The following is a 26271-nucleotide window of genomic DNA, read 5'->3' on the forward strand; positions in this document are numbered from 1 at the left end:
TCGAGAAAAGAATCGCACAAGCGCGCGATGAAGACGAGACACTGGTGCCATAAGTTATGGCATAAGTTATGGTCTGCGATCAGCAGCCTCAAGGGAGAAGACGACGAAGACGACATCGACGTCGACGTCGACGCCAACGATGAATAAGACCCAATTCATTTGTGCAAAAGCTGCTGCGCGAACACGTACTTGCCGTGCCTGGCAAAGAGGAGAGGGGGTTGCTCAGAAAGACGTATTGGTGCGCATGCGCATCCAGCAGATGAGGCAAAGAAGTCTTTGCCTTTTGGAAGCACTGCAGCGCTGCCCGTACTGGCAGCGCGCTACAGCAGCAGCAGCAGCAGCACGTTCGATGAGTTTTAAGTGGGGCAAATGAACTGCCCACACATCCGCTCACCGGCAGCTCTTCATCGTGAAGTTGCGCATGAAGCTACTGACATCGCCCGTCCCCCCCAGGGAGGAACTTATGGTGGTCATAAGACTTGGCTGCTGTTACCATGCTGTTACTGTGCGCGGCTTATCTAAATCGGTCACGGAATGGTGATTTAATAACTGCTAACTTTGCTAGTGCCATTGGTTGGGGCACTGGTTGTTGTGCTGTTGGGTTTAGTCGATCATCGAACCGACCAACAGGCACTCCGGGAGAAGAAGCAGCTATCGATACCACCATCCTGCGGCAGGAGAGTTCGCGGTGGGTCGGTCGTGGCGAATCGATTCTGCCAGCGATTCGGTGACGCTGTCTCACTGTAGATCGGCCTTTTTGATCTAGGGGAGTCGTTCGGTTCTACGGAGTGTCGACCAAAACTCGCTAGGTGTGGTTGAAGATGTGACGGATTTTATGGTCACTGGTCTCCCGCCTTGAGAGGGCCATAAATGCTGTGGGAGACCTGACGACCAGTCCCACCGACGACCAGCATTATCGGAAACACATGGCAGCAGCAACAGCAACGGTGGAATGCATTTGGCATGGAAGATTGAAAAGTTTTCACACGTGTTTGCTATTACGCCATCGGAGAACTCAGTATTTCGAACGAATGAAGCCTAGGGTCACTAATGAAAAAGGTTTTGAAAATGGAATTCATATGAAAAGTTCTTCAAAAATTCTTTTATATTTCACTAGTTGACCCCGTTAAATTACGTTCTGCCACTCGGCTCTTGAAGCCTCCTTGAATTTTGAGTAATTTTTGTTTTAACCAGGATAGTCGCCAAACTTAAACCACTTGAAGAATATCGAATTCATCGAAGTATGCATTGGAGCTGAATGTTGAAATAATATCAAATCAAGTAAGCTGTGAAGTGGAAAGTCAGTGCAAAAAAAGAGTTTCAGTTTAAAAGGGCAGATAAATTCATAGCGCCAAGAATGAGCGAAATCTTTGAGTGAAATGAGGGAATTGAAGAACTAATAGCTAATAATTGCTACTATTACTCCCGAAATGCTGTCAATTACCATGACACATACCCAAAAAGAACCGCTTTTTGTGTGTCGAATCGAGAAATCGAGATAATCTAAATAAACCTGATTCATTTTCCAAAAGCGGATGAAAAATGGCGGAGTTATTCAACATTTAAATAGGTTCTGTCTTGATGGCGCACCCTGCATTGATCGCAGTAGCCATGTGCTTCTGCTATTACTCCACATAGCACGGTATCGAATGAAACTTGTCTTCAACCTAAAATAAGGAAAAGAAAAACTTGATTCTTTTGTACTAGTAACATCGAATTATCAATCGCTATCTAATACATTTTCCATAATTAATTATGATGGCAAGTGTACCAGTAGATCCGTTTATGCTAATCGTGGCTAGAGCGTTGAGCTCGTATTCATGACGAGTATCTCGGAACACGATTTCTATCGTGCTCGCCGCTTATCACTCCATGAAAACCGATCCACGATCGTAGTTCTATTAGATTGTTCTGTTCGCAATCGAGCCTTGTTGTACAGCAGCAGCAGTAGCCGTCATCTCCTGCTCCCAAGTGCACATCCGCGCCATTCAATTACCATTCCTCAGGGGAGAGCAGCCCCACAGCCATTTATGTGCTGTTTTCTGTTTCGTTCCCATAACTTACGGGCAGAATATGGGGTGCACCATCACCGCTCTCCAGCTACTGGAGGAGCATCAATTAGCAGGCAGCAGGCACAGGCAGCTGATGAGTGAGCGGAGCTGAATTGCTGCTGCTGGATGAACGTCGTCGCCATAATCATAGCCACAAGCAGCACTGCTGCGTCGCTGCCGTCGCTGCCGCCGTTGCGATCTGCCAAATTGATAAGAAGACGTTCGGTTCGGTTCGGTTAAACAATGGCGTAGACACGGAATGGAAAACATGCCTCTACGGCGCACGCGTTGCATTCTCTGCACTTTGGGAGGGAAAATTGCATTTTGCAGGGCAACCCCGTGCCGTCCCCGGGGCCCGGTTTGTGTTTGGCCTAATAGGTTTTTGTGTTCTAGTTCTACAAGCCTCTAGCCACCCTCGAGTTGTCGTTTCACTTCATTTGCGTCTCGATTTCTCTCCTGGGAATTTCCCTCAGGCAGTGGTTCTAAGAAAGCGGATTTTATTCCATCGTGAATCGCGGATGTTCGATTGCGGTGCGGTCAGAAAAGCTTATCGCCGTTTGTCGCCGCAAAACGCAAACGTTTTAGACGATAACAGTCGGCGAATAAGCTTCTTACGTTTGTGCTTAAAGTTAAAAACGGAAGCAAGTGATGGTCATGGTCAGCTTGCAGTCCATTTTGTGCCAGCGTGTCGCTCGCTTCTCTCCATCCTATTTGGGAAGCGTCGCACCAAACGCTCATTTTAATCGTTGTCACCCTAAACTGTCGACTCGCAAGATGCTGCTGCTGCTCGCGATCGCCCTTCGTTTGCGCGTTTGGCCTCCCGTCGTTCGCGCTGACAGTGTCATGGCCATCAAAGGGCGGAACTTTGTGCCGACGTCGCGATGCCTTTACGTAACCCGAGAAGACCGAGAAAGGGATCGCCACCACCTGATGAGCCACGTGCACTGTCGTCGCCACACTCCACTCTCTGGTAGCCACCTTCCGCAAAGTCCATAATGGTGGTTCCGTGTCGCGACCTTCACGGCATCGCTCTCGCGATCATGGCGACCATCAATCGTGATCATCCACCGTCTATTATCATCGCTGCGCTGCGCTGCGCGCCATGTGGCGGCAATGGTAGCCAGAACGTGCCAGCCCTGCTTCGCTGGCCTGCAGCCAGTCAGCCAGCCAGCCGCCGTACTGGAGCCTATTTTCCCATGCTAATCCCGATATTACCGGTGCTGCTGCTGCTGTTCGCCTTATCTTGGTGTATTATCGCACACTCACTCCGCGCGCGCGCCAAAGAACAAAAAAATGAATCCCAGGGCACCACCTCTTGGGTGGAGGTTTTTCCTGAGTTGATCGTGCGTGTTTCGCACGACCGCAGCTCTCGAGGTCGTCTAGGTGTATGGATCGAGCGAGAAAGATGCTAGAACGAGGGCAAGAGGGGAGGTAGGGTGCCACTGTGATCGGATGCTGTTGCTATTCTCCCAAGATGAACCGGTGAGCGGGTTCTTCCCTCTTCAAGAATAGATTATCGTCGTTATAAATGGTTAGAACGAGTTGTTGCACTCCACACCTCACCTCGATCGCCCGCGTGTCCGTCGAACGACGTACAAGTATATAGGAGGGTCTTATGTGCGTGGCGCTGTAGGCGATATGGTTCGCACTAAATGTTGATTTTTGCGGTTTTACTAGACTAAAGCAATATGTTAATTAAATGAAACCTCACTTTTGGTTACTATAATCTACGAAATGAACTATTGAAGAGTGTGCATCGATTAACTGTGAGCTTCGATGGCGTGCTTGCGTGTTTGCTGTGGTGGTGGAGACGCATGGTAATGGGAAGGTAGGAGTGGTGGCATGTGGCAAATACCAATCACGCGGGAAGAATTGCACTGCACAACTTCTCTCATGCCTTTTGAATGCGAATCCCGAGCCGCGAGCACCGTGCTAGAATATTCCAGAAAACCAGTTGGCGAAAAGATATAAATTTTAATTACCAATCCGCTCTTTTGCGACTCACTAGTCGGCGCACCGCCGTGTGTGCTTCGGTGTTAGTGGTGGCGGAATGCGATGTGGTGCATTTGCATCCCTCACCTCACCGGGGGTTTGTTGCGTTCTTGTGTTTGACGCTGCCATATTCCCCGATGGGGGAGACCATTGGGATAGGGTTTGTGTAGACGAATGTGTCACCTTTGGGTGGCACTGATGGGGACCACAATTAACAAATGGCGATGCCTGGCAGATACCGGGGAAGAGCGTTGATTGATAAATAATTAATGGAAATGCCAGAATCGGTCCTACACGCGCCATTGGCCGTAGAATGGATTGTAACAGATTATGGTTCTGGTAGAATTAATCTTGCACCAATCATTAGGACGCCGCGTTGTCTCGAAGATAATGTGATTTATATTAAATGCTTCGATTGAGCATGATAATGCAGAAGGAGGGGCCGCTCTCCTCGTTAATCGCTGATGTACTGGATTTGCCCTTTTTGCAACGAGAGCGGGGAGCGCCTGTTGGTTCCATTAACATTAACGCGACACTCTGCGAGAGAGCGGTTGCAGATGTGCAGAGCGTGGTGGTGGATTACGTAAGTGTGGTGCCAGAGGTCTGCATCACGAAACCAAACGTGTCTAAACGTGGCAGCATCAACGCTGTGCCCGGGTGATCATCCGGTACTTGCGCTCGCAAATCTACGTCAGGGTTCATCTGCCAGTACGTTGTGCCAGATGCGCCATTGCGTTTCGTGCGGAGCACCACACAAGCATAGTCTGTTTAATAGTCCAGAAGCTGGATGAGAGGTGGAGTAGGGAGAAGGACAAGCGACACATCCGTTCGATACGGAATCGAGCACGGTCATCTCGCACGCTCTTTCTCTATCGCAGCTAGAACCAGCGGTTTCGAATTTGAAATGAAAATGCTTCGAACGATTTCGGTTTGTGACTTCGCGGGGTCTCATTAAAAATTCGGACACCACCGCCAAAGTGTACGCAGGGAGGAGGGTGTATGTTCCCGTAAACTTTTGTTCTACTTTCCACCTCCACGGGCCTCGAAGGGTGGACATCATTTTGTCTTTTTAATGGACGTTGCAGCTGACACAGTTTTCCATGCCGATTCCGATTCGAGTAGTTGGGTCGAGTGTGAGTTCGAGTGCAGCTATTGCATTAGGGGCCGTACCAAGCCGTGACCCCATCGGATGTCAGGCCACTAGCCGACTGACCCACCGAAACCGGGCAACCAACCAACAACCGGTCGTTGGTCGGTTGGTCGATCGGTGACGGCCCGGCACCGGCACCGGCGACGACGACGACGACGATGGCGACTGCGACGACCTTCTACCAATCAGAGCCGAATTAAGGCCAACGACAATCATCGCCTGCATTCGCTTCATTCAGCAGCTTTCAGCTTCGCGCCACACCATGGTGCAGCATGAAAGCGAGCGTACGCCGGTGGTGGTCGTTGGTGCGCCCCCTATGCATTTTCTATGCTGCTTTGGAGGCCATCGAGTTCTAACCATGGCTTAGCAGAGGCATATCATGACTAGGTCAGGTCAGCCCATCGGTCAGCCCGTTCATTGAACCATCCGGACGGAGGACGGAGGGTGCTCTCATGCATTAGTTAATACGCATACACGCTTGGACCTCCTTTCCATGGTGCGGGCCCACGGATGGAGGTCATGGGAACCAGAAGCATGCCGAGTGAAACCATCCGGCCGTCTGGCATCATCAACCTTGAAGATCCTGTCCATGTGTGTGTGTGTTTGTGTGTGTTCTAGTGAAGCCAAGGTTCGCGAAGGTTCCGTGGCGTGTATCCTTGACGCACTTTACGATCACCTCGCACACACACGGTTCATGGTGCACCGGGTTCGATAGCTCCAAGTATAGGTAACTTCTCTGTAGGATCTAGATGTCCCACGCATGCCAGAGACTGGCACCACCGCAACCGTATGGTTGTTCAAGTGAAGTGGCCGCCACCATCACAACAACGCAGCACTCGACGACGAGTCTGAGGCCGCATTATAACGCATATTTTCAAGGACAAGCCCTCCCGCGATTTCCTTTCTCCTTCTTTCCATTTTGCCAGCTGTGTGTGTGTGTTGTGAAGAAGATGTTCGTTGGGAAAGGAGGACTACCAGCGGTGACAATTCTGTGCAGAGAGACTCGAGAATACCTGTGCTATATATGTGGGTTAGTTTAACATTTTAAGTACATAACCTTGGCATGGCGACGGTCTCTCCGTGCATCGGCGACCGACCGTAAGGCGGTGGCGTATGGTATACAATGTATCCTCACGCAAAATGGCTTCCGACAGACATATGGCGCTGCCTGCCTGCCTGCCTGCACTCTGGATTCCCACAGGGCCACCAGGCCCAGCAGCGTGAAGTGGATGACTCAATGAGGTCACGGATGAAGCCTTCTGCCGATGCCACACCTTTTTGTTGCCGGAGGATCATCCGCCTTTTTGTTGTTGAAGACATCGAGACGGCCGGCATGAAAGCGACCAGTCCGTCCGTCCGTCCGTCCGTTCGGTGTGTTTCTTATCAGCACTCGGTCTGTTTGACCTTCGCACGCGATATTCGTGAAATTCTTGGTTTACCGCGCTTGTTCAAACGCTTTTCTCTCCGCCACTACTCGTGGTCGTGGTGGTTATGATTGTGGTGGAGCGTGGATCTAACCTTGAGTTCTGTGGCTTTCGTTTCGCTTTGTGGTTTTGTTACTCAGATTAGATCGCCGTAGGAACGACGGTGGTTGCTTGTTCTAATGCAAGGAGGATCTCGGTCGATCGTAGCGTCGTTGACAAAGTCGTGGCAACATTCTTCGATGATTTCTCGTGCGACCGTGGAGAGATCAGCAAATGTCACCACAATTACGCTCTTCTTGTAGATCAATGATCGTCTAATAATGACAGAGTGCCGCCAAGGCGAAACCATCACAAGGCGGCCACCCTTCTACTATAGCCCTCCCCGCTCTTCCACTATGTGCGATTCTCACGGACGAACGTACGTACCTTTTCCATCTGTTGGTGCCCTTGGCTCAGCGTTTACTATCGTCGCAGTGCGCTGGTGCGGCCCTGAGGCGGGGGAAGGTGCAACCTAATCGTCAAATGTCACGGCGACTAATCCTGGCCCCACTCAATGACTGGCTGCAGTTTCCAACTGTCATCGACACCTGGCCCCACTCCGACCATCATCAATAATGCAGATGCGAGAAGCAGGGAGCGGTGGTGGACATGATAGAGGGCACATGACTTCATCGCATCGGAAGTTATCTCGTGCACCCCAGCACCAGCTCGCTCAATCGATCGCTCGCTCGCTCGATCGTTTGATCGAGGTAGTTCGATTTTATGGGCACGAGCTGTTCAGGGTTGCCTGCATGCTGTTGTGCCGCAGTCCTTGAAGGAGTTGGAGCGGCCACGGGTGAAGAAGAAGACCTTCAACGGTGCGAGTGCACACCCTGCGACGAAGGGAGGGTGGGGAAGGTGAATGTTGTTCATCTAATTCTAATACAAAGAGGAGGGCAAAGAGAAGAGAGGTAAAGTTGCAAATGGTAACAGTAAACAGTGTCGGTTGCTGCACCGTCGTCCGGCGTCGATCACCACCGGTCTTAAATGCCTTCCAGGGCAAGGTGCCGTACAACATTAGAACCAGCTCTTATGTACGCCCACTTGTAACATAAATTCAGTTGCAGTTCGCGCGACCTTGTTGTGTAAAGCCCACACAAGCGTGTTCTGGGTTCTGGTAAAGGAACGCAAGCGGCGATTGGAGTCGCACGGTGGTGAACAAGGCGCTTGCAAAGTGCCCCTGGACCTCGTAAGTTGTTCTAGGTCCACGAACTGTGCCCGTACCCAGTTACATTTGTCTCCAGTGGTTGCTCGAGTGCTTGGCTTTAGCATTGGAACCACGCGTGTCGAGAGTGCCCCCGAACCCTCGGTTCGAAGATAGAGGAATAAGGTTTATGGCCAGGTCGTCGAAGACAGAGGGGCCATAAAGTGCCAGAAACCAAGCGAAACCGAACGGCAGCAGTAACCAAGCAACCAGTATGCTAGTAGCGTGCGTGGTGCAGGTTGATCTTTCCCGAAAGTATGTCAGAAGGTTACGAGCCGCTACAACATGGATCGTTCGCGAGCTTCACCAGAAGACCAGACTTGCCAGGCCTGCCAGGGCAGCGCAACATATCGCTCCGTTTGGGGTAACCTAACGCTCTCTTTACCACGCTGTCACTGAACTGCTGCTGTTGCTGCTGCGGATGGTGATGATGGTATAATAGCTATTCGAAGGTCAACCGAATGTCGGCGTGTAACAATCGTTTGCACTCCTACGGCTCTTTGGGTGGGTGGTGAGCATAATGTCGGATCGATCATCAGATCGGCGAAGCACTCCATGCCTGCAAAAAGAGCCTTGAAATAGGAGAGTTGTCTAGCTGTCTAGTTGCGTCGAGTAACAGACTAAAAATAGAAGCAAAACGAAGGAAGGAATACTTTCAATGGAGTTTAGATGCAACTCGAGAAACGCCAGCTGCTACTGCTGCTGCAATACCGTGAAGGATGCACCTCGAGTGCGTTGCTTTATGTTAATTGAAATGTCCTTGTGACCATTAGGCTGGCGGCGTTGCTGGGAATTGCATGTTGGATGCATCGATTGGTGGTGTGACTTACCGGCCACTGTGGGGAGTATGCAAACTGGAAGGAAGATCAAAGCCCCATTCTACCGACAATTGCCACGTTGCGGTGTGATGTCGCTCACACAAGACGCGTCCTGCAAATGTGGATAACATGTTCAATGCTGATTGGCATTCCAGGGTGGTGATGGTGGTAGTTGACGAGCGGATACATGAGATTGGTTTGAATTCCGGTGTCAAGACCCGCCAAGGATCAGATTGCTACAAACTAGCTAAGGCGGCTTCTTGACAGAATGGATTAATGGATACCGACAGCTCAATGTTGAGCTTGAGGCTCGTTGGGATTGGCTCACAAATGCTAACATTAACAGCTTATTGCAGCGTTAAGAGGTTTAAGACGCATTACTAATAGTGAACTCTGTTTCCGTTTTGTTCATTTTAGATTAAACAAGCGAAGGATGCACGTAATGGAAGAGCGTAGCAATCGGTTCCTTATGTGTCCGGATGAAGCCATATTTATTGCGAAACCCGCTATTGGGCTACCGAAAGTTAGCAAGCCTGAAGCGTGCGAGCAACCGAGCATCCTAACCGGCAAGAGTACTACCGTTAGTGAAACCAAAGAAGCCACCGAGACGACGGTGGACAGCGAAGCTACACCAGGAATCCCATCACCGGTTGTTGGACGTAAGGAGGACGACAAATCCTCAAACACAACTACCATCTCTAGTACCACGACTCCCGAAGGCGACAAGATGCCCACGGCGACGGCAATGGAGCAGGTACCGGAGAGGATCGCTGACTCAAGCGATGATGCGCTCTCTGCGCTTTCTTCGAAGAAATCGGTCATAGCGGCCACCACACCAACGGTCAATAGTTCCGCAAGCACGGAACCGTCGCCAGCTGCTGATGCACAACCTAAGGTGGCGACTGATGAGGCAGTGAAGGTGATTGACGAGAAGGAATCAAACCAACAGGTCATAACCGAAAGTAAGGCAATTGAATCGACAGTTCCTACCGTAGAGTCGAGTCCAGAAGGGACAGATGGTATTAAGTTGACCAAAAATTACCCGGAAGAACACAAGGAAGAAGAGGAACAGCAACAGCAGTTAGAAGAGAGTAAGCAAGATAGTTCTAAATCGCCATTATCATCCACTGACAAACAGGCATCGGGGTCGGATGATACGTATTCCGAGAAATCCGAAGATCGGTCCGAGGTTAGTGAAGAGAATGAATCGGAGGAGAGCGCCATTGATTTATCGTCCTCTAGTGATGATAGCACACCACGAAAGGAGAAACGATCCGGAACTGACTCGAGCAGTTCTGCACCATCCAGAGAGCAGCAATCGAAGGAAATTGTTGCCAAGTGCACTTTGGATGCGGTAAACATGGGTAGCGGAGAAGAGGCTTCAAAGGAGAATGATGATGGTGTCGTAACCTCGACACCGCTTGCATCGAGTGACAAGATACGCCAAAAGCGCGCAGAGCGGGCAGAACAAGCGATGGAAGAGGAAGAACTACAAGTTAAGAATGAAGTTGATCAAACAACGGCGGTCAGTGGGTCGGAGCCGGATGTGCAGAATCTTTCCAAGGCGAAACCGCTGGCCAGAAGCAGCACGGTGGGTGAGGTTACTAAAGAAACTGCATCTGCCATGGAGCTGGATCCTCCATCAACAAGTCGAAAACGACGTCGCTCGGTAGACGAGGGAGGCAGCGAGTCGGCGACCACCAATGTGCCATCGGCAACGATAACGGATGAACCAATGGAACCGGCTAAAAAGTTGAAGGTGGATATAGAATCCAACTATCAACGGCACGAGCGTGTGGTGAATGAGTACATTGAATCGACACAGAACACCTCGGTCGATGAAATCCAAAGCCATACGGATTTGTTAGTGAAGGAGATAGCGCAGCTCAATGAGATGATTCGCGATACTGAGACAAAGTGGAACAATCTATTGCACCTGAAAAAGGTAAAGGAAGAGATATTGCTACGGTTGAATCGTCGGAAGCATGTGATCGGTATTACGGATACTCCGCTGGGTGATTCTTCGGTGTACAATCATGTGGATTCATCAAACTTTACCAACCATCATCAAAAGCACCATTCAGGGCAACGATCATCATCCGTGGGCCCTAGACCCCCGACACCACCACCAGAGGTGGAGATTCGTCCCGCATCGGTGACGCTAACGTCGTCTAGCAGCAACTACATTAACGGTGACACTTCCGGTCACTATAGCAATCCAATGATCTCTAACCGTGGCGGCAGCAGCAGCAGCAGCAACAGCAAGCGGTATGCCAACGCAAAGGATACCAACAGCTTCATATCGCAGTTCAACAATTCTAACAATTCAGTTACGATGGTACCACTGCATGTGCCCAGTGCCTCGACCAACATGATGCTGAATTCGAGAACAAACAACAAGAATGACCGGTCCAGTACCGGCGGTGAGCAGCATGGTCGTCAATCCAAACCAGTGCTGAGCAATCACCAACAAATCCTAAACAATCTAGCCATTTCGGCTGGGCTTACAGCGTCCGGTAGCAATTCAACGGTAAGCTTAGAATGATCCTATAGCGAGTAGAATGAACGTATCTGATTCTGATCTGTTTTTGTTTTGTTGATTTTTAGTCTCTGCAGAACGGTCATCATAACCCTTCGAGTGCGGCTCAGCAGCAACAACTTCAAATCGGTCGCCAAGGAATGCGAAAGGATGTTAGCAGTATTATAGCCGACTACCGGCAGAAGCACCCAGAAAATGTGCCACGCCGTGGTCGTCGTTTGAAAAATATCGGTTCCGGTAGCAACATCAACAACGGTAGTAGCGCAGGCAATGGCGGCAGCAATCTGGGATCTTTCGGTGATGGTGGTGCCATTAGCCTCACGGCACTTTCAGGAGGCAAATCCAGACCAAGCTCCGTAGACAATATTGCCCATCGCCTTACGGAATTATTAGCTGCTGCTGAGGTATGTACTAGTAGCTTATTGGATTCGGCTACGTTACTTTTACGGTTGTTGGTTAGGTAAAAATCCACTATTAGCTCCTTCATCTCACAGATCACCCTTAAACCTCCTTGTTGAGTGTTTTTTTACAAAAAATCCTAGTTTTAAAATCTACTTTTTGCGCCCTATAAAGTATTCAGTGACCGATGAACTAGCTGGGTTTTTACCGTGGTTATATTTTTAACAAAATTCAATCAATGCAGCACAAACAAAACACAGGTGGTTCGGGCAGACAGGCAAATGTGCACCTACAAACCTTTGACTCATCTTTGGCAAACTGGCTGTTTTTGGTGTATACTATGGTTTTGGAATTGATCGATACATTTAACCTTTCCATGCGACACTAAAAACATCACAAATTCCATCCCGAAGTGCTTGTGGACGATCGTACATTCGCTTCTTTCATTGGAGATTGTTTATCCAAACCTACTCTCCATCGTTCCACAGAATTCACGCCCGTCGAGCAATGATTCGAGTCAGAGCACCTCGAATCTGCTCTCGTCTTTGGTGTCCGCGCAATCAACTTCCGGTGCAGCCGGCCAGCAGTTCCTTAAGGACGTGCTGGCACAGTTTGCAAAGATGAGCCAAAACGAGCAGTGCCTGCTGTCGAACCTGCAGTTGCTGTCCAATGTTAATGCCGCCGCTAACACGGTATCGTCTCCGCAGCACTCTCCCCAGAACCTGCAGAACCATCTGCCGAACCATCATCTGCACCACCAGCAGAAGCAATCGGGCTCAAAAGGTGGTTCCCTGCCCGAGGTAACGCTGCATCCCGTAATGAACTCGACGGCACACTCCGAACTTCTTGGATCTCATAATAACAGCCTGGCCGGTACCGCCACCAATCTGAGCGCCGTCAACTCTAGCACAACAAATTCGTTGTTACACGGAATTCTCACAAAATCGACTTCCAGACCGGCGAGTGCTGGTGGTGTTAGTGCGGCGACAGTGGCCAACATTAACACATTCTCTCCCACCCTGGCACGCCTACTGACGGCTCCGGAGCGGATGGGTGGATCACAGCAATCCGCCACCGTAACGTCCGGTGCTCTGGTCAATCTGCCCGCGAACAGTTTCGTCAGCGGGTTGAATCTGTCGAAAAACAATTCGGAAATTTCGATTACACCCGTCATGGGGCCAAGCTTGCAACAGACACTGCTTGCTCAACAGCAACAGCAGATGCAGGAACAGCACAAGCAACTACAACGTCTTCGGGATCACCATCTGTTCAAGGGCGAACCATATCTCAACATTGTACGTCAACTAGCTCGTTCGCGCATCAACCATTCATACTAACGTTTTATTACCATTCCGTTCACAGGACGACGAAGCGGATGACAGTGTCGATCGGTTAGTAATCGACGAGGGTGGCGATGATACAGGATTACGCGATGCGAAACGACGCGGAGCAGAAATCAATGAGAACGATGTGCCACAATGTCAAGGCTGCAAGAAAAATGAAGCCCAGTTTGTCTGCGCTGGCTGTAAAAATCAGTGGTACTGTAGCCGAGAGTGTCAGGTAAGGCTGTGCAGACATCTGCTCTTAACGACCGATACTCATTAGTGGCTTTTGTTTCTCTGTTCTTCAGGTTAACGCATGGGATGACCATTCAGAGGTTTGCTTGTAAGCAGCGAGCAGCGACGTTTTCATCATAATTCATAAAAGTGTATAAGTATATAGCAAAAGTTTTGAAAGTTCTATATATTCGTAATATGTAGTTCTATATATTGTGCTGAAAGCTACAACTTGTGGTGCACAATATTTCACTTTTGGGCGACACGGCACTGACCAAGCCTCTGTTGGCCCTGAAGACATTTAAAAGTGCCCCAGAAGGCTTAACACAACAACCACTTATAACTAACTAGTTGAGAGATAGCAAACTCTGTACACAGTAACTTCTTCGCAAGACAAGTAATGGTTCAAGAGTTTCATTACTCTTTTGCATATACTACTGTAAGCTCTGGTGTCGCCACACGATAGACCCGGTGCACCGAATGTATTTAGAGGAATGTACAATCGAAAGGAGAGAGCAAGAGAGAGAGGCGAGGCGACATTCAAAGAGTTTTGTTGCAGAGGGCTTCGTTCATTTTAATGTGATACTTTCAATGCAAAAGGAAGAAACGCATTTTCTTATAATCCCACAATACCATCATTGTTTGCGTTAGGAGAGCATCTGCCACCTTGGTCAGATAATGAAGATTTATGTATAGATGAAGCGGTCAAGCGCATTTGAAATCATGAATGAAATATTAGAAAGGTGTGCAGCTTAGCGTTATCTTATTATAATTTGCACTTTTGATACGGATTATTTGTAATAATTGAATTAAAGACTTGCCCATCTCGGGTGGTCTTGCTTTTCAGTGCAGCTTAACTCACAAATTGTGTGAGGCATACTGTAGGTTCCACGCGACACTATCTACCGGAGCTACTTGTGGGAGTATAATGAGCGCTAGGCCATTGCAGGTCGGATTCGTCAGCATATACAGTGTCCGTGGAACATGATAGGGAGTAGTGGTACATGTTATCCAATATTATTATTCGCAACAGAAGCAACAATAATTTTATGATTGTCTAGTTGTGTAGGAATGGAAGAAAAGAAAATATGCGAGATCGTCAAACGGTGGTGAAAACAACAGTGAAAGCCAAATAAAAGTTTAAGAGTAAGTACAGCCGTTTCTCCTGGTTCGTTTTTTTTTGTGTTTCAAACTGCCAATTTTCAAACCGGTGCTTCAAATCGGCTGGCAACACTGGCATCGCTCAATCCAGGCTCGTAAACGCGACAATAGTGCTTGTCAAAGGTGGCGTCCTGGAAGGAAAGTGAGGTTAGGCGTCATCGAAAATCGTTCGCGGGTTGATTACGGAGAAAAATCTGTATTTTTAAGGTTTTTAAGTATTTAGGTGCCGACGAAACTGATCCACGATGGATATTCGACCCAATCATACCATCTACATCAACAATCTCAACGAGAAAATCAAGAAGGAGGAGCTGAAGAAGTCGCTCTACGCTATCTTCTCGCAGTTCGGCCAGATTCTGGATATCGTCGCGTACAAAACGCTGCGGATGCGGGGACAGGCGTTCATCATCTTCAAGGAGATCGGCAGCGCGACGAACGCGATGCGAACCATGCAAGGATTCCCGTTCTACGACAAACCGATGCGCATCAACTACTCCAAGACGGACAGCGATATGATAGCAAAACTGAAGGGCACATTCCAGGAGCGCCCGAAGCGCGTACGACAACCAAAACCGGTGCCGACGGAAGAGAAGAAATCGAAGAAACAGAAGGCTGCGGGAGAGGTGGGCGCTACGAACAATTCGGCCACAGCCGAACAGCCACCAAACCAGATCCTCTTCCTCACCAACCTGCCCGAAGAGACGAACGAGATGATGTTGTCGATGTTGTTCAACCAATTCCCGGGATTCAAGGAGGTGCGGTTGGTGCCTAATCGGCACGATATTGCCTTCGTGGAGTTTGCTTCCGAAGTGCAGAGCGGTGCCGCCCGGGAGGCGCTTCAAGGATTCAAAATCACTCCAACGCACGCGATGAAGATCTCATTCGCCAAGAAATGAGCGTGCGGACTCTGTTTGCTATCCGTTTCAAGGATAGTACGAGGAGGTCAAAGGAGAAGGTATCTTTTAGAATAATGTACAGTATCAAGCTGAACCAATAAACCATGCATTAAGCATTGCACACCCCGCTATCATGGTATTGTAGGTTTCGGTGTCGGTGTCGGTCGCTTCCCCAGCGGCCAACACCATCACCAATTTTACTTTCAGAGTCGCGTTCTAGCCACCTCCGGCAACCCAACACGGATCTATTTAGAGGTAGGATATAGATTTTATTACAAATAAAGCGGCATTCCGTTTGAAACAAATATTCTTATTGAGTTGCGTTCCTCGGTGAAACGCTAACCCATTGATGATCCCGCCTCTGATGATGACTGAAGTTGGGCCTGTTTTCGATGATGTTCCTGCACGGCAATTTGTGCCTGGCTCAGTTTCGTCTGCCCTTCGTAGGCTACCTTGCGGATGTCCTCCTCGTTCTTCTTGTTCACCGTTCGCGTGATTGCCTGTTTCAGCTTGTGGTCCTCCTGGAACTTGTGTTTCTTCGACTGAATCGGGGCATCTACGTGGGAGAGGGAAATCCGTGAAACGATCCGCGAGGTGACATGGAATGGATACTTACTTTTCCGCTTGCTGAACGCCGTTCCTTTCTTTTGAGCGGCCGCTTTTTTCTGGTTTGCCGCAGGTTTGGATTTTACTTTCAACTTTCCTTGAGCCATTTTTTTCGTGGAAAAAAGCATGTTTTGAGGTTTGACAGCTGTCAAACGACGACTTTCGGCCGGAATTACGTGAGAATACGGAATGTGAATTTGAAGGATTTTCCAGAGATTCCGGGCATTTATTTACTTAAGAATGCTACGAAACGTAGCGGTATCGGGTGAGAATTCTCGTGGGATCCTGTACTGTTCTGGTTCTCAACAAATCCATCGCTTTCACAGCTTTCCGCCGATCGGTTCTTCCCCGAGTTGTGTCCCGAGCCGCAAGAACAAACACAATCTCTACCGGTCAAGAATCCGCGAGAAGTTTTTCTACAATTTTGCGGAATAATGGACCGACTTTGCGCTCTGTCATCGTTGGAGTACAGTCCATCAAACCATCGCAACCACTCGGACTGCTAGATGCGGTTCAAGCCTGTCCTCAGCTGCAGACTCAACCGTGTCGAACCGTGATCAAGTTCTCGATGCGGAAAGGCAAAAGGAAGACGGTGAAGGCAGTGGTGAAGCGGTTCAAGCGTCTGGATTGGGGTGGCTGGATCCGTACCCTGTCGGGACGCCACAAGAAGCTGTGGCGGAAGAAAGCCAACCGGAAGCGGCGCCTACGGCAACACGTTCTTGTTAACGCCACCCAGGCCACCCTCCTCGATAAGATGGTCACAAAGTACTGGAAGCGCCCTCGACATTACATCAACGATCCGTACGCACCTTATCATACCCGCGAAGAGTTCGTGTACACCCGACGGAAGGCACTGAAGTGATCAAGATGATCCTGTATTCTAATTAGTAGCGAAAGTAAAAAATGACTCCAAAAGGACATGGGCTGCTTGCTCGGTTTTACATTGCACGTTCAAAATCAAATAGGTTTATTCACTTTAAAACCCGTAACCCGATCAACTCCTAAACCAGAACCAGCAGGTGATCTTAGGCATCGGCTACAACTTTGTTCTTGATCTTACCGATCTTCTCAATCTCGCTATCGATCACATCGCCCGGCTTCAGAAATTCGGCAGGTTTGCGATGCATACCGACACCGGCCGGTGTTCCGGTCAGAATAACATCTCCTGGCAGTAGTGTGATGGATCTGGAAACACGAAACGGAACGATAATGGGATATTTCGACAGGGAGACTAAGCGGTAACTTACTCCGTGACACGCTGAATGATGTCATCGATCCGGAAGATCAGCTCGCCCGTACTTCCATTCTGCTTTTCCACTCCATTCACGCTGCACTTGATCGACAGCGCGTGAGGGTCCGCAACGAGCGACTTGTGTACTACAGCTGGTCCCAGCGGGCAGAACGTGTCCATAGATTTACCGATCAGGAACTGGCCTCCATTGCGTTGCTTCTGCCAATCACGAGCCGAAATGTCCTGCGCGACCGTATATCCGAACACGTGCTCCATCGCGTTCGCCTTGCTAACGCTCTTGGCTTTCTTGCCAATGATCACGGCCAGCTCCACTTCCCAGTCGATTTGCTGCGGAAAGAAAGGAATACGGTAATGATAAAATGATGTACGATCCGGATTTGTTGCTGGCCGTGTTCATACATCACTGATACGATGAGCGATCACATCATCGTACGGACCGACGATCGTCGTCGCGTATTTGCTGAAAAACATTGGCTCCTTAGGGATCGGTTTGTTCTGTTCCTCGCAGTGGCCACTGTAATTCAGTCCCACGCACAGAATCTTCTGTGGGTTCGTGACCGGGGCCACCAGCTCAACATCTCCGATAGCGACCGGGGTCACCTTCGAGGCGGTTGCCTTCACCTCTTCATACGAGGGTTCCGCGCGTATCAGCGTTATCAAATCGCCACCGTATCGCTCTGAAATATCAGACACCTTCGAGCCATCCTCCGATAACACACCGAGCAGCTGTCGGGCTCCGGTCGCTCCAGTACGATACTGAACGAAACGCATGGCTTTGGAAGAGGATTTCGAAAAGAATCGACAACTGTTTCGGAGGTAGTTAGATTCATCAGCCTAACGTCCTTTGAAATTTCTTCCAGCTTTTTTACCTTGGAGAAGTGGGAGGACACCGGATAGTGCTGCTGCTGGCCAAGATGGTTGACAGTCGCGAACTGGCGCCGCGAGTGCGTAGCGCAGCACCAACAATCGTCGTCATCTTCGCGGGAGACTTTCCAAAAGAACGGCGGCTTAGCACGCGCACAAGCCTACTGTGGGGAGCAGCGGGATTGATAATGGGGCTTATCTAACAACGAAAGACAAGTCAAAAGGAAAATCATCTTGCGATTGCGTGTTTTGTCGCCTCTCGGGAGATCATGTGGGATGTCGGGGGGTAGGATTCTGCTAAAAAGAATTCCTGGAAAGGGATTGGGGATGGGGATGATTACAGCATCAAAACAAACCCTCGTCACACACACACAAACAAGAAGCATAATTTATGTTGCCCCAGCATAAATTGAGAGTGTGTTGGTGCAAATGATTTTATGTTCTGTGTCTATAACGTAAGGTCAAGGGGTCAGTGGAGGATTTCAATTGAAGATTAGTGGCTAAAATTCTATGGAATGAGTGAATGTAAGCTGATAAATGAGCTTAACTTTTTTTGTACTAACAGTTGTTTAGTGAATTTATCTAGTTTTTAAACAAATGAACCGTAAAATCCATCTTTTGCTCATAAGCCGTTCCGTTGAATGCGGCTTGAAACACGATCTGTCACTCGGTGCATCTCGAGCGCACCCGGCGCAACGGGGATTTCCAGTTTCGAGATAAAACTTTTCACAAAAAGATCCGAAATGTTTTCCACAAAACTGTTCTCCGTTCTGGGACACCTTTCGGAAGGAAGTGCACTACTATCAAGAGCAGCACATCGAGCCGCCGTCCTCAGGGAACCGGGCAAACCGTTAACTCTAGAGGTGATCAAAAAGGTGGAAAAGCTGAAAAACGATGAGGTAACCAACCAGAAATTTCACAATTTGTGGAGCATCGTTTAACCTACCACACCCTTTTTACTCGCCTAGGTCCGTGTGAAAGTCCACTACTGCAGCCTGAATTCGACGGATGTAAAAATAATTTCCGGGAAGCATAAAGAGTTGAAGGTCCCGCTTCCGTTCATACCGGGCCATGAGTTCTCGGGAGAGATCGTGGAGATTGGCAAGGACAATCCGCATTTCTTCAACCGCGGTGATCGCGTGGTGGTGATGAACGATCTTCAGGATCCCAACGGTGGCCTCGTGACGGAGGCGGTGGTCAAGAACCGCGATGTCTGGACTGTCCCGCAATCGGTTCCGTTGCGAGAGATGGCAGTCCTACCGTACGGTCACGGAACGGCACTGCTTACCTTCGCCTTACACTGTAATCTGAAGGAGAACGATCTTATCCTTATTACGGCAGGGCCAGCTGGGATGGGACTGGCAGCAATAGATCTCGCTGTTAGCGTATACAAAGCAAAAGTCATCGCTATCTGCGATACGGAGAGCAGCTCGGATTTGGTGCGCTCCAAGGGAGCCCATAAAGCGGTCTGTATGATGAAGAACAACTACACTAAGCTGTACAAGAGCATCCAGGATGCGCTCGGTGATAAGAAGGCCAAGGTTGCGTACGATGCCGTCGGCAAGGGCTTGCTACATCTGCTGGCAGATTTGTGAGTATCACTACGGGACGTTGTATTCTCTCGCAATATGCTAATCATGGCCCCTAATCCCTTTTCTTTTCAGTGTGGAACCCGAGAAAGGGAAACTCATTTCAGTGGATCCATTCTACAATGCACAAACGTTTCCCAAAGAAGTGCCCCAATTTGAGCGACCTAAGCGAAAGGGTAAAGAAGACAAACCAGACGAATCAGCCGAAGGCAGAGCGAAACTGCTACAAAACGTACAGCATTTCGATCTCTACGAGTATCCCGACCTCGATACGTACCGGCAGATGATATCCGATACAATTGAGATGCGTTCCGAGGGTATGATTGCGGGTCACATTAGTAAGGTATTTCCGCTAGCCAAGATACAGCAGGCGATCGAGTTTGTGCAGCAAAAACAATGCACCGGCAAAGTGTTGATCGATGTACAGTGTACGGATCCCGAGGAGGATTGTGCGGAAAAGAAGCATAGCACTAAGGAGGATGATGCGGCAGCGAAGAAGAAATCCAAAGACTGAAGAACTATCGTTGTAAAGTTGGTCATCAATCACATCCCCTTGAGCATTTGCCTCCCAGTAACTATTTATGAATTCAATCGTGTTACGACTTCTACGCATCATCCTTAACCTACTTAATGTTTTTTGTTGAGTTTCTGTTAAACAGCTCTTTGGGCCATGTATTGTTAACGGCGTACCCCTTTACTGGATAGAAACGGCGTGCGCTATGCAAACTAAAAAACAGATCGCAATAGAAGAGATCCTACCAATAGTCCCAAGCAGGTGGTCGTGTTGTTTCATTTCGCTTTGATGTTTCGATCCAAGGAACCACCGGGAACCATCTGTCACGTTCCTTCCGTTCATAATTGATCTGAAAGAAAGGGTACCCGATGACGATGATAATTATCTAGGCATAAGCTATTATGTTACGATTAGCGAGCTAATTGGTCAACGACTGTCAAACAAACAATGCGGCAGTGTATCTATTTAACAACGGGACAGTTGCAGCTGCTACATCATTCTGCGTATCGAGATGGACCTGAAAGAAGAGTGGATACTAGCCGAGGCCATCCTGGATAATCCTCTCCTAAAGAACACACTTCGTGGATTACGATACTACGGTTTGCTGATATACGATACGCAGTCATGGAAGAAGCTGCACTGTTTCCGCGGAGCTGTGTTCAGCTTATCGATGGTTCTCTTCAATTTTACCCAGTACGTCGATCTGTACCAGGTTTGGGGCAATGTGTCCGATATGACGGCCAACGCCGCAACCACGCTGCTGTTTACGACGATTATCTTTCGGGTCATCTTCTTCTATGTTCATCGAACACGTGAGTATTTATTTGAAAGAGGCCGGCTCAGTAGAGATTAATCGATGGTGATTGGCGGCAGGATTCAATAATATTATTCGTGTGGCACACGATGGTGTGGAACGGATTAGGAAGAGTGAGTGGGTCGAGGAACGGGAAATACTGGACCACAATGTAGCGTACCTGAAACGGTTGACAGCCGTGTTCTGGAGCTGTGCCCTGCTCACGGCCAACACAATGTGTGTGTATGCCCTGGTAGAGCATTTCATCTACGAACAACCCCCTGGCAATGAGGCGCTGTCCACGATCGACTCGATCACCAACAGTACTATTCCAGTGAAATCTACCCATCCGGCGACAATTCTACGCTCCTGGTATCCCACGTACAATGGCAAGGCCAATCATTTCGTGGAAATTTATCTAATCCAACTGTACATCATGTACGTCGGACAGCTGATCGTGCCCACGTGGCACATGTTTATGGTAACCCTGATGATCTACGGTCGGGCCGAGTGTAGCGTATTAAATCATCGGCTTCGCAATCTCAGCCACTACCACGCACCCGTGTTGGCGTCGGAGAACAGGGCACCGGATCGCGTAAATAACCCGGAACGGCGCTCGTTGATAATCGATTGCATCCAGCGCCAGTCGGCACTGGTTGCATTCACCAAGGAACTGGAGCAGCTGACACGGGCGGCCGTTTTCCTCGATTTCGTCGTCTTTTCGGTGCTGCTGTGTGCGCTTCTGTTCGAGACCTCAATGACTACGTCCGGGGTGCAGATTTTCATCGACATTTGCTACATCACCACAATGACGGCGATCCTGTTCCTCTACTACTGGCACGCCAATGAAATCAACCACTGCGTAAGTTGTTTTTTTATATCCCAGGTTTGCGATCACGTGTTTTCAAGCAGACGTCTTTTTACATTTTCCAACCAAACACACTCCAAAAACGCAGGCAGACCAACTGTCGATGTCGGCGTACAAGAGTGATTGGTATCGGTACGATCGCAGTACCAACAAACTGCTACAGATATTCATCATGTACAGTAATGAACCGTTGAAAATGCGAGCATTTTTCATCTCGATGTCGCTGGACACGTTTCTCAATGTAAGCTCCTGCGGCCAGTGCCTTCGTCGACCTAATACATCGATCTCATGTGGAGCGTGATCTCGTTTCAGATTCTACGAGCTTCTTACAGCTACTTTACCATTCTTAAGCAAATAACCAGCTAAGCCACCATCGAGTCACGCGTAGAAGAGCTGCTGCATATTGAACCCCTCGCCCAAATGGTTGGAAATACACTTTATCAGAACTTCTCGAGCGGTGTGGTGTGGTTTTTTGATTTTTGAAAGTATGTCTGCAGCCCCGATCGAATTCGGATCAGCAGCAGTTCGACTGATCGGCTGATCGGGATTGGCCTGCACTAGAGTAGATTTTTCTTCCTTCGCCCCTCATTAGCCTCATATGTCTCGCCTTCAATGGTGCGGCACACAAGTAGTATTCGGTAGCATTCGGAGGAGTGAGAGATCGTGCGTTTGATTTATGTTTTCATTAAAGCCAATCATTTGCAGTTTTGTGAGTGCCGGGGCCACCGCACCAAGCCACTGGTTCGTGAAGCAATTTCGTGTACGGCAGCAGCGTGATTTGCAGGTGCGTTTAGACGACGACGACGACGACGACGACGACGACTTTTTCTCGATTCCGCCACCCAAAACGGAACGAAGGCGGTTGGGTGACCGGGCTAGCTGTCTGGCTGTCTGGCTGACTAGCAGAGTTCCGTTCCTTTTTAGCAAGTGAAGGGCACTACCGTGCACTAGGCAAGGCGTGGTCCATTCGGCGTACCTATTGCTTCTACGCAACGGTGACACAACTCACTCTCAATCGGCTCTAATCGTCGACGATTAGCCGACGCATTGCTCGAGGTCGGGTACGGTTTGTGGATTTTTGAGCAGAAAAAAATGTACAATTACGCTACACGAGAGACACGTGAGTCAGCAAAACGGAGATCATTTAGCACGAAACACGAGCCAGGCAGTTAAGTGGTTCATTTATATCGATCGGCGAATCATCTGTAAAAGGGCCTTATTAACGCCCGATGTCCAATCGATAGCCTCTACTCCCTCCACCAAGCCAGCATCTTTATTTAATCATCTTCCGCCCCAGCGATGGTGCTGACCGTGTGTCAAATTAGCTGCGATTACGTCGCCCATAAGTCAATCCCCCAAACCGTTTCCCCATCTCGATCACCTCGAACTCGTCTCTTCTCCTTGCTCGATCGTTTGGTTTTTTTATTTTTCGCAAAATCGAATATGTAATCAAATTAAAAGCTCCAAAATCAACGCCCCAGAAACACGGGCTGATCACTGGGGCACGGTCGAACGATCGATCACTCTGATTTCGATCGAATTCCATCAAAAGGAAGTCGATACACTTGCCAGAGGTGGTGGTGGTGGTGGTAGAGTAGAGAGTGTGCTAAGTGGCTACTACCCCAACCGCCCCAGACGGCTCATTGAAGGGTGAAATTGGGTTTGGTCAGGGAAACAGCGATCCGATGCAAGTGTGTTGGCACTGATCACATGTGCCAATGTTGTTGCTGCGCGAGCGGGCTAGCTTTCCCGCTAGCGATCGTCCTTGCAGAAAGAACGCGCCACACGGCGTCTGCCGCGCGAGGAATGTATGATTTATGAGGTCACTGTCAGCAGGCGCCAGGTTGGATCGATCTAGCAAGATTTTGCAAGATCGATTGTGTCGGGCGGACTTACGATCGGCGGTCAACAGACGAGAACACGGCCTTCGTCCATCGGGAAGGGACAATTTGCGTTGAACGAAACAAATTGACCGGCGGCCCTTTTCGTCTTTATACCTGTGCCGGTACGGGTGTCGTATGCGGGTGATGTTTGATGTATATGCCCCGGATACCTGGCTGGAGTTACGAGAGCACTACTTAAGATTTATGATTATTTGTTGTTGGCTTTATCATGCCGATCGGCTGTGTAACTGGACATTGAAGGAACTACAGGTTGAAAATGTGCCTCGATATTCGCACAGCAATGATGTTGAACGCAGAAAGGGATTTTTTCGCTTCCTTGTAGATGAGAGTAAGGATCAATTTGTACTATACAAACAATGAATTGTCTTTGTTAGATCGAAAAGATACTTGATATAAGGTAGCCTAATGTTCTATGGCTGCTTGTGTTCAACATTCTGAACGTCACCTAGAGCATACTAGATCACTTCTGGTCTTTGCTGCTGCTTTTACTTAGCAGCCTACGTTGGTAGTGAAAAGGAGCGAGTTCTCGTTACCGTGGTTTCTGTTGAACAGTGTAATCTGTCCCAACATGGTTGAACGCGGATTGAAATTAAGACGCACAAAAGGGACAACAAAAAATCGCCTTCAACCGAACAGACCACAGACCCGTATCATAATCAAGTGACCCCGAAAGAAACGTGCACGTTGGTAGTTTCCAATTACGTAACGCGACCGTTCCTGTCCGTTCCCGTTCTACAGACTATTGCATTTTCCCTCACCCTTTTCAGAAACGGCGAACGGAGATAAGTGCGCAACGCCCCAGGAGAGGAAGTATCGTGTTGGAGGTGAAAGCAGCGGCAGCAGCTCGACTGCTCCGTGGTGATATCGCGAAACGATTTCGTACCGATAAATTACCCGCAAAAAACTGTCTACCACGATCTACGGGGTCGTGTAACTGGAGCAAGGACATGACTGCGGCTTGTGCCGAATGCCTGCAGACTTGGTATGTGCTGACTGAACGCCTCCAGTTCACTGCCTGCCGTGATTCGAACGGTCGCTGGCACCGACCGGAGGGCAAAGGATAACCCATTCCATGGTTCCACGGGGACAATTCCGTGGAACAATCGAGTCCCGGTTCCCATGCTATGTGTCGCGACTTCCGAGAAAAACGTGCTCGACAATGGCGGCCGGCTTTACATACCGCGCTACCGGTGGTACAGCGTGGTTTAATATTTTAATCATTTCAATTTATCCTGACACCACCTGGGGACGCCAGACCGCCATGCTGGCCGTGATTTGCTCGAGGGAGAAATGGTAACAATATTGTCGACCAGCAGCAGCAGCAGCAGCAACAGACAAGGCCACCGAATTGAATTGGCCGAGAGTTATGTTCCGTTGCCATAAATGGTTGTTACATATCTTGCCTTTTGTGTCACTTCGTGTCGCTGATGGGATTTTAATGGAGAAAATTTATTAACCTAACCTTTCTCCTCATTTCCCTCTCCCTGCATACGTGATAATTATATTGTTCGAACTCGTGGAGGAGGAGTTCGTTTTCGAACTCAGAGAGCGAGTTGTGAAACAGATTTGAGACATTTAATTAAACGCTTAAACAACGGCAAAAAATATCGTCCAGACCAACATATCACCCCGCCGGGAGCTATAAAGCAACAGAAGGCCACCGAGTTCATTATGCGGTTGTGGTAAGGTGAATAGAGAAATAACCTGGCAAAAAAAAAGCTCAGGAATTCCCATTTCCCTTAGCACTGAGCACGTGGTGGGCAGGCAAACGATCTGTGAACATAACATTATCTCGGTGGCTCGATCGAGTGCCATAAAACGGTCTACCCATTACCAGACAACGGGCTTCTGTCTCACCTGTATGGTTGTTTACCGGAGATTTGTTCCTCACGCCTGGCGCTGATCTCGTCGCTAATCAAACCGACGACGACGCGTACCTGCAACCGCACATCCTGGAGGTTCGAAACCACTTTCTAAGGGGCCTAGTTTAGGTGCAAATGGTTTAATCGTCTTTTCTGATTCTTTGCACCTGGCTAACTAACACCTGCGGCTCCGGTCGCGCAACCCTTCAGTTCGATTGTGTAAAAATGGCGTCTCCGTTTGCCAATTGTTTTCCAATGACGATCGTTGGCGTTCGCGGTGACAGATTCCTTTCGAGGGCAGCTAATTGCCAATCTTTTGGCGGCCGCTCGATGTTTTCAATCGATGGTTTTTCGATATTTCTTTGACTACGCAACCTGCTGCTGTCTCCTTCGGTCATCGAAGGCGCGAATCATTGCGATCGCCGTAATTATTTCGATCAGCAGCCTCGAGATGCGACGACGAGATGATGAAGACGTAATGCGGGCCCCACGGAATGACCACTTTGCGAGGGACACGGCTCGTCATCTAATTTTGGTTTTCCCTTGCCTTGGGCGGGTACCGTGCGCCCGCCATTCGGTTGACAACATTAGATAACGTACACGATCGGCGCGGCCCTCATCTCAAGGGCCCTCTCCGTGATCGCGTCGTGATGCTGCCAAAAATCAAAAGGCCACTCCGAAAACCCTTCCCACCACCGGTTGGATGGGATTATGATCATCATCGTCGCTGCGTGCTCGTGCTCTTGCGTGCGCTTGTTACAGTTCCACGCACCCCGCTAGTGCTTTATGG

General features: G+C 49.1%; 7 protein-coding genes across 9 annotated transcripts in view; 5 read left to right on the forward strand and 2 right to left on the reverse strand.

The window, feature by feature from the left end:
- Positions 1-14336, forward strand: part of LOC125953592 (putative uncharacterized protein DDB_G0277255) — a 33944-nt gene extending 19608 nt beyond the window's left edge. Inside the window, exons 3-7 of one of the 3 annotated variants that reach the window (XM_049683250.1) lie at positions 9096-11208; positions 11286-11621; positions 12324-12911; positions 12979-13176; positions 13247-14336. In XM_049683250.1, the coding sequence (XP_049539207.1) occupies positions 9096-11208; positions 11286-11621; positions 12324-12911; positions 12979-13176; positions 13247-13285 (3274 nt within the window). In that variant the 3' untranslated portion in view covers positions 13286-14336. Of the gene's footprint in view, positions 1-9095; positions 11209-11285; positions 11622-12104; positions 12912-12978; positions 13177-13246 lie in introns of all 3 variants that reach the window. The other 2 variants (XM_049683249.1, XM_049683251.1) reach the window with 2 other exon arrangements.
- Positions 14337-14466: 130 nt separating this feature from the next.
- Positions 14467-15523, forward strand: LOC125953623 (U1 small nuclear ribonucleoprotein A). The gene has a single exon (XM_049683305.1). The coding sequence runs from the start codon at positions 14579-14581 to the stop codon at positions 15227-15229; it is 651 nt and encodes a 216-aa protein (XP_049539262.1). The 5' UTR covers positions 14467-14578; the 3' UTR covers positions 15230-15523.
- On the reverse strand, positions 15460-15977 carry LOC125953627 (uncharacterized). Its single transcript, XM_049683310.1, has 2 exons — positions 15846-15977; positions 15460-15785 (listed from the first exon to the last, which is right to left on the reverse strand). The coding sequence occupies exons 1-2, from the start codon at positions 15961-15963 to the stop codon at positions 15568-15570; spliced, it is 336 nt and encodes a 111-aa protein (XP_049539267.1). The 5' UTR covers positions 15964-15977; the 3' UTR covers positions 15460-15567.
- Positions 15978-15983: 6 nt separating this feature from the next.
- Positions 15984-16779, forward strand: LOC125953624 (39S ribosomal protein L35, mitochondrial). Its single transcript, XM_049683306.1, has 2 exons — positions 15984-16100; positions 16162-16779. Exons 1-2 carry the CDS (start codon positions 16076-16078, stop codon positions 16695-16697), a joined length of 561 nt encoding a protein of 186 aa, XP_049539263.1. The 5' UTR covers positions 15984-16075; the 3' UTR covers positions 16698-16779.
- On the reverse strand, positions 16756-18243 carry LOC125953616 (fumarylacetoacetate hydrolase domain-containing protein 2A). Its single transcript, XM_049683297.1, has 4 exons — positions 17957-18243; positions 17487-17892; positions 17083-17414; positions 16756-17020 (listed from the first exon to the last, which is right to left on the reverse strand). Exons 1-4 carry the CDS (start codon positions 18061-18063, stop codon positions 16861-16863), a joined length of 1005 nt encoding a protein of 334 aa, XP_049539254.1. The 5' UTR covers positions 18064-18243; the 3' UTR covers positions 16756-16860.
- Positions 18244-18599: 356 nt separating this feature from the next.
- On the forward strand, positions 18600-20307 carry LOC125953613 (quinone oxidoreductase-like protein 2). The gene is made up of 3 exons (XM_049683293.1): positions 18600-18850; positions 18920-19542; positions 19616-20307. The coding sequence occupies exons 1-3, from the start codon at positions 18695-18697 to the stop codon at positions 20052-20054; spliced, it is 1218 nt and encodes a 405-aa protein (XP_049539250.1). The 5' UTR covers positions 18600-18694; the 3' UTR covers positions 20055-20307.
- A 258-nt stretch (positions 20308-20565) lies between these two features.
- Positions 20566-22081, forward strand: LOC125953615 (odorant receptor 56a-like). Its single transcript, XM_049683295.1, has 5 exons — positions 20566-20866; positions 20928-21110; positions 21171-21709; positions 21804-21956; positions 22028-22081. Exons 1-5 carry the CDS (start codon positions 20566-20568, stop codon positions 22079-22081), a joined length of 1230 nt encoding a protein of 409 aa, XP_049539252.1.
- The last annotated feature ends 4190 nt before the right edge of the window (positions 22082-26271 follow it).

This window comes from Anopheles darlingi, chromosome 3, assembly GCF_943734745.1.
Source record: "Anopheles darlingi chromosome 3, idAnoDarlMG_H_01, whole genome shotgun sequence".
Lineage (NCBI taxonomy): Eukaryota > Metazoa > Arthropoda > Insecta > Diptera > Culicidae > Anopheles > Anopheles darlingi.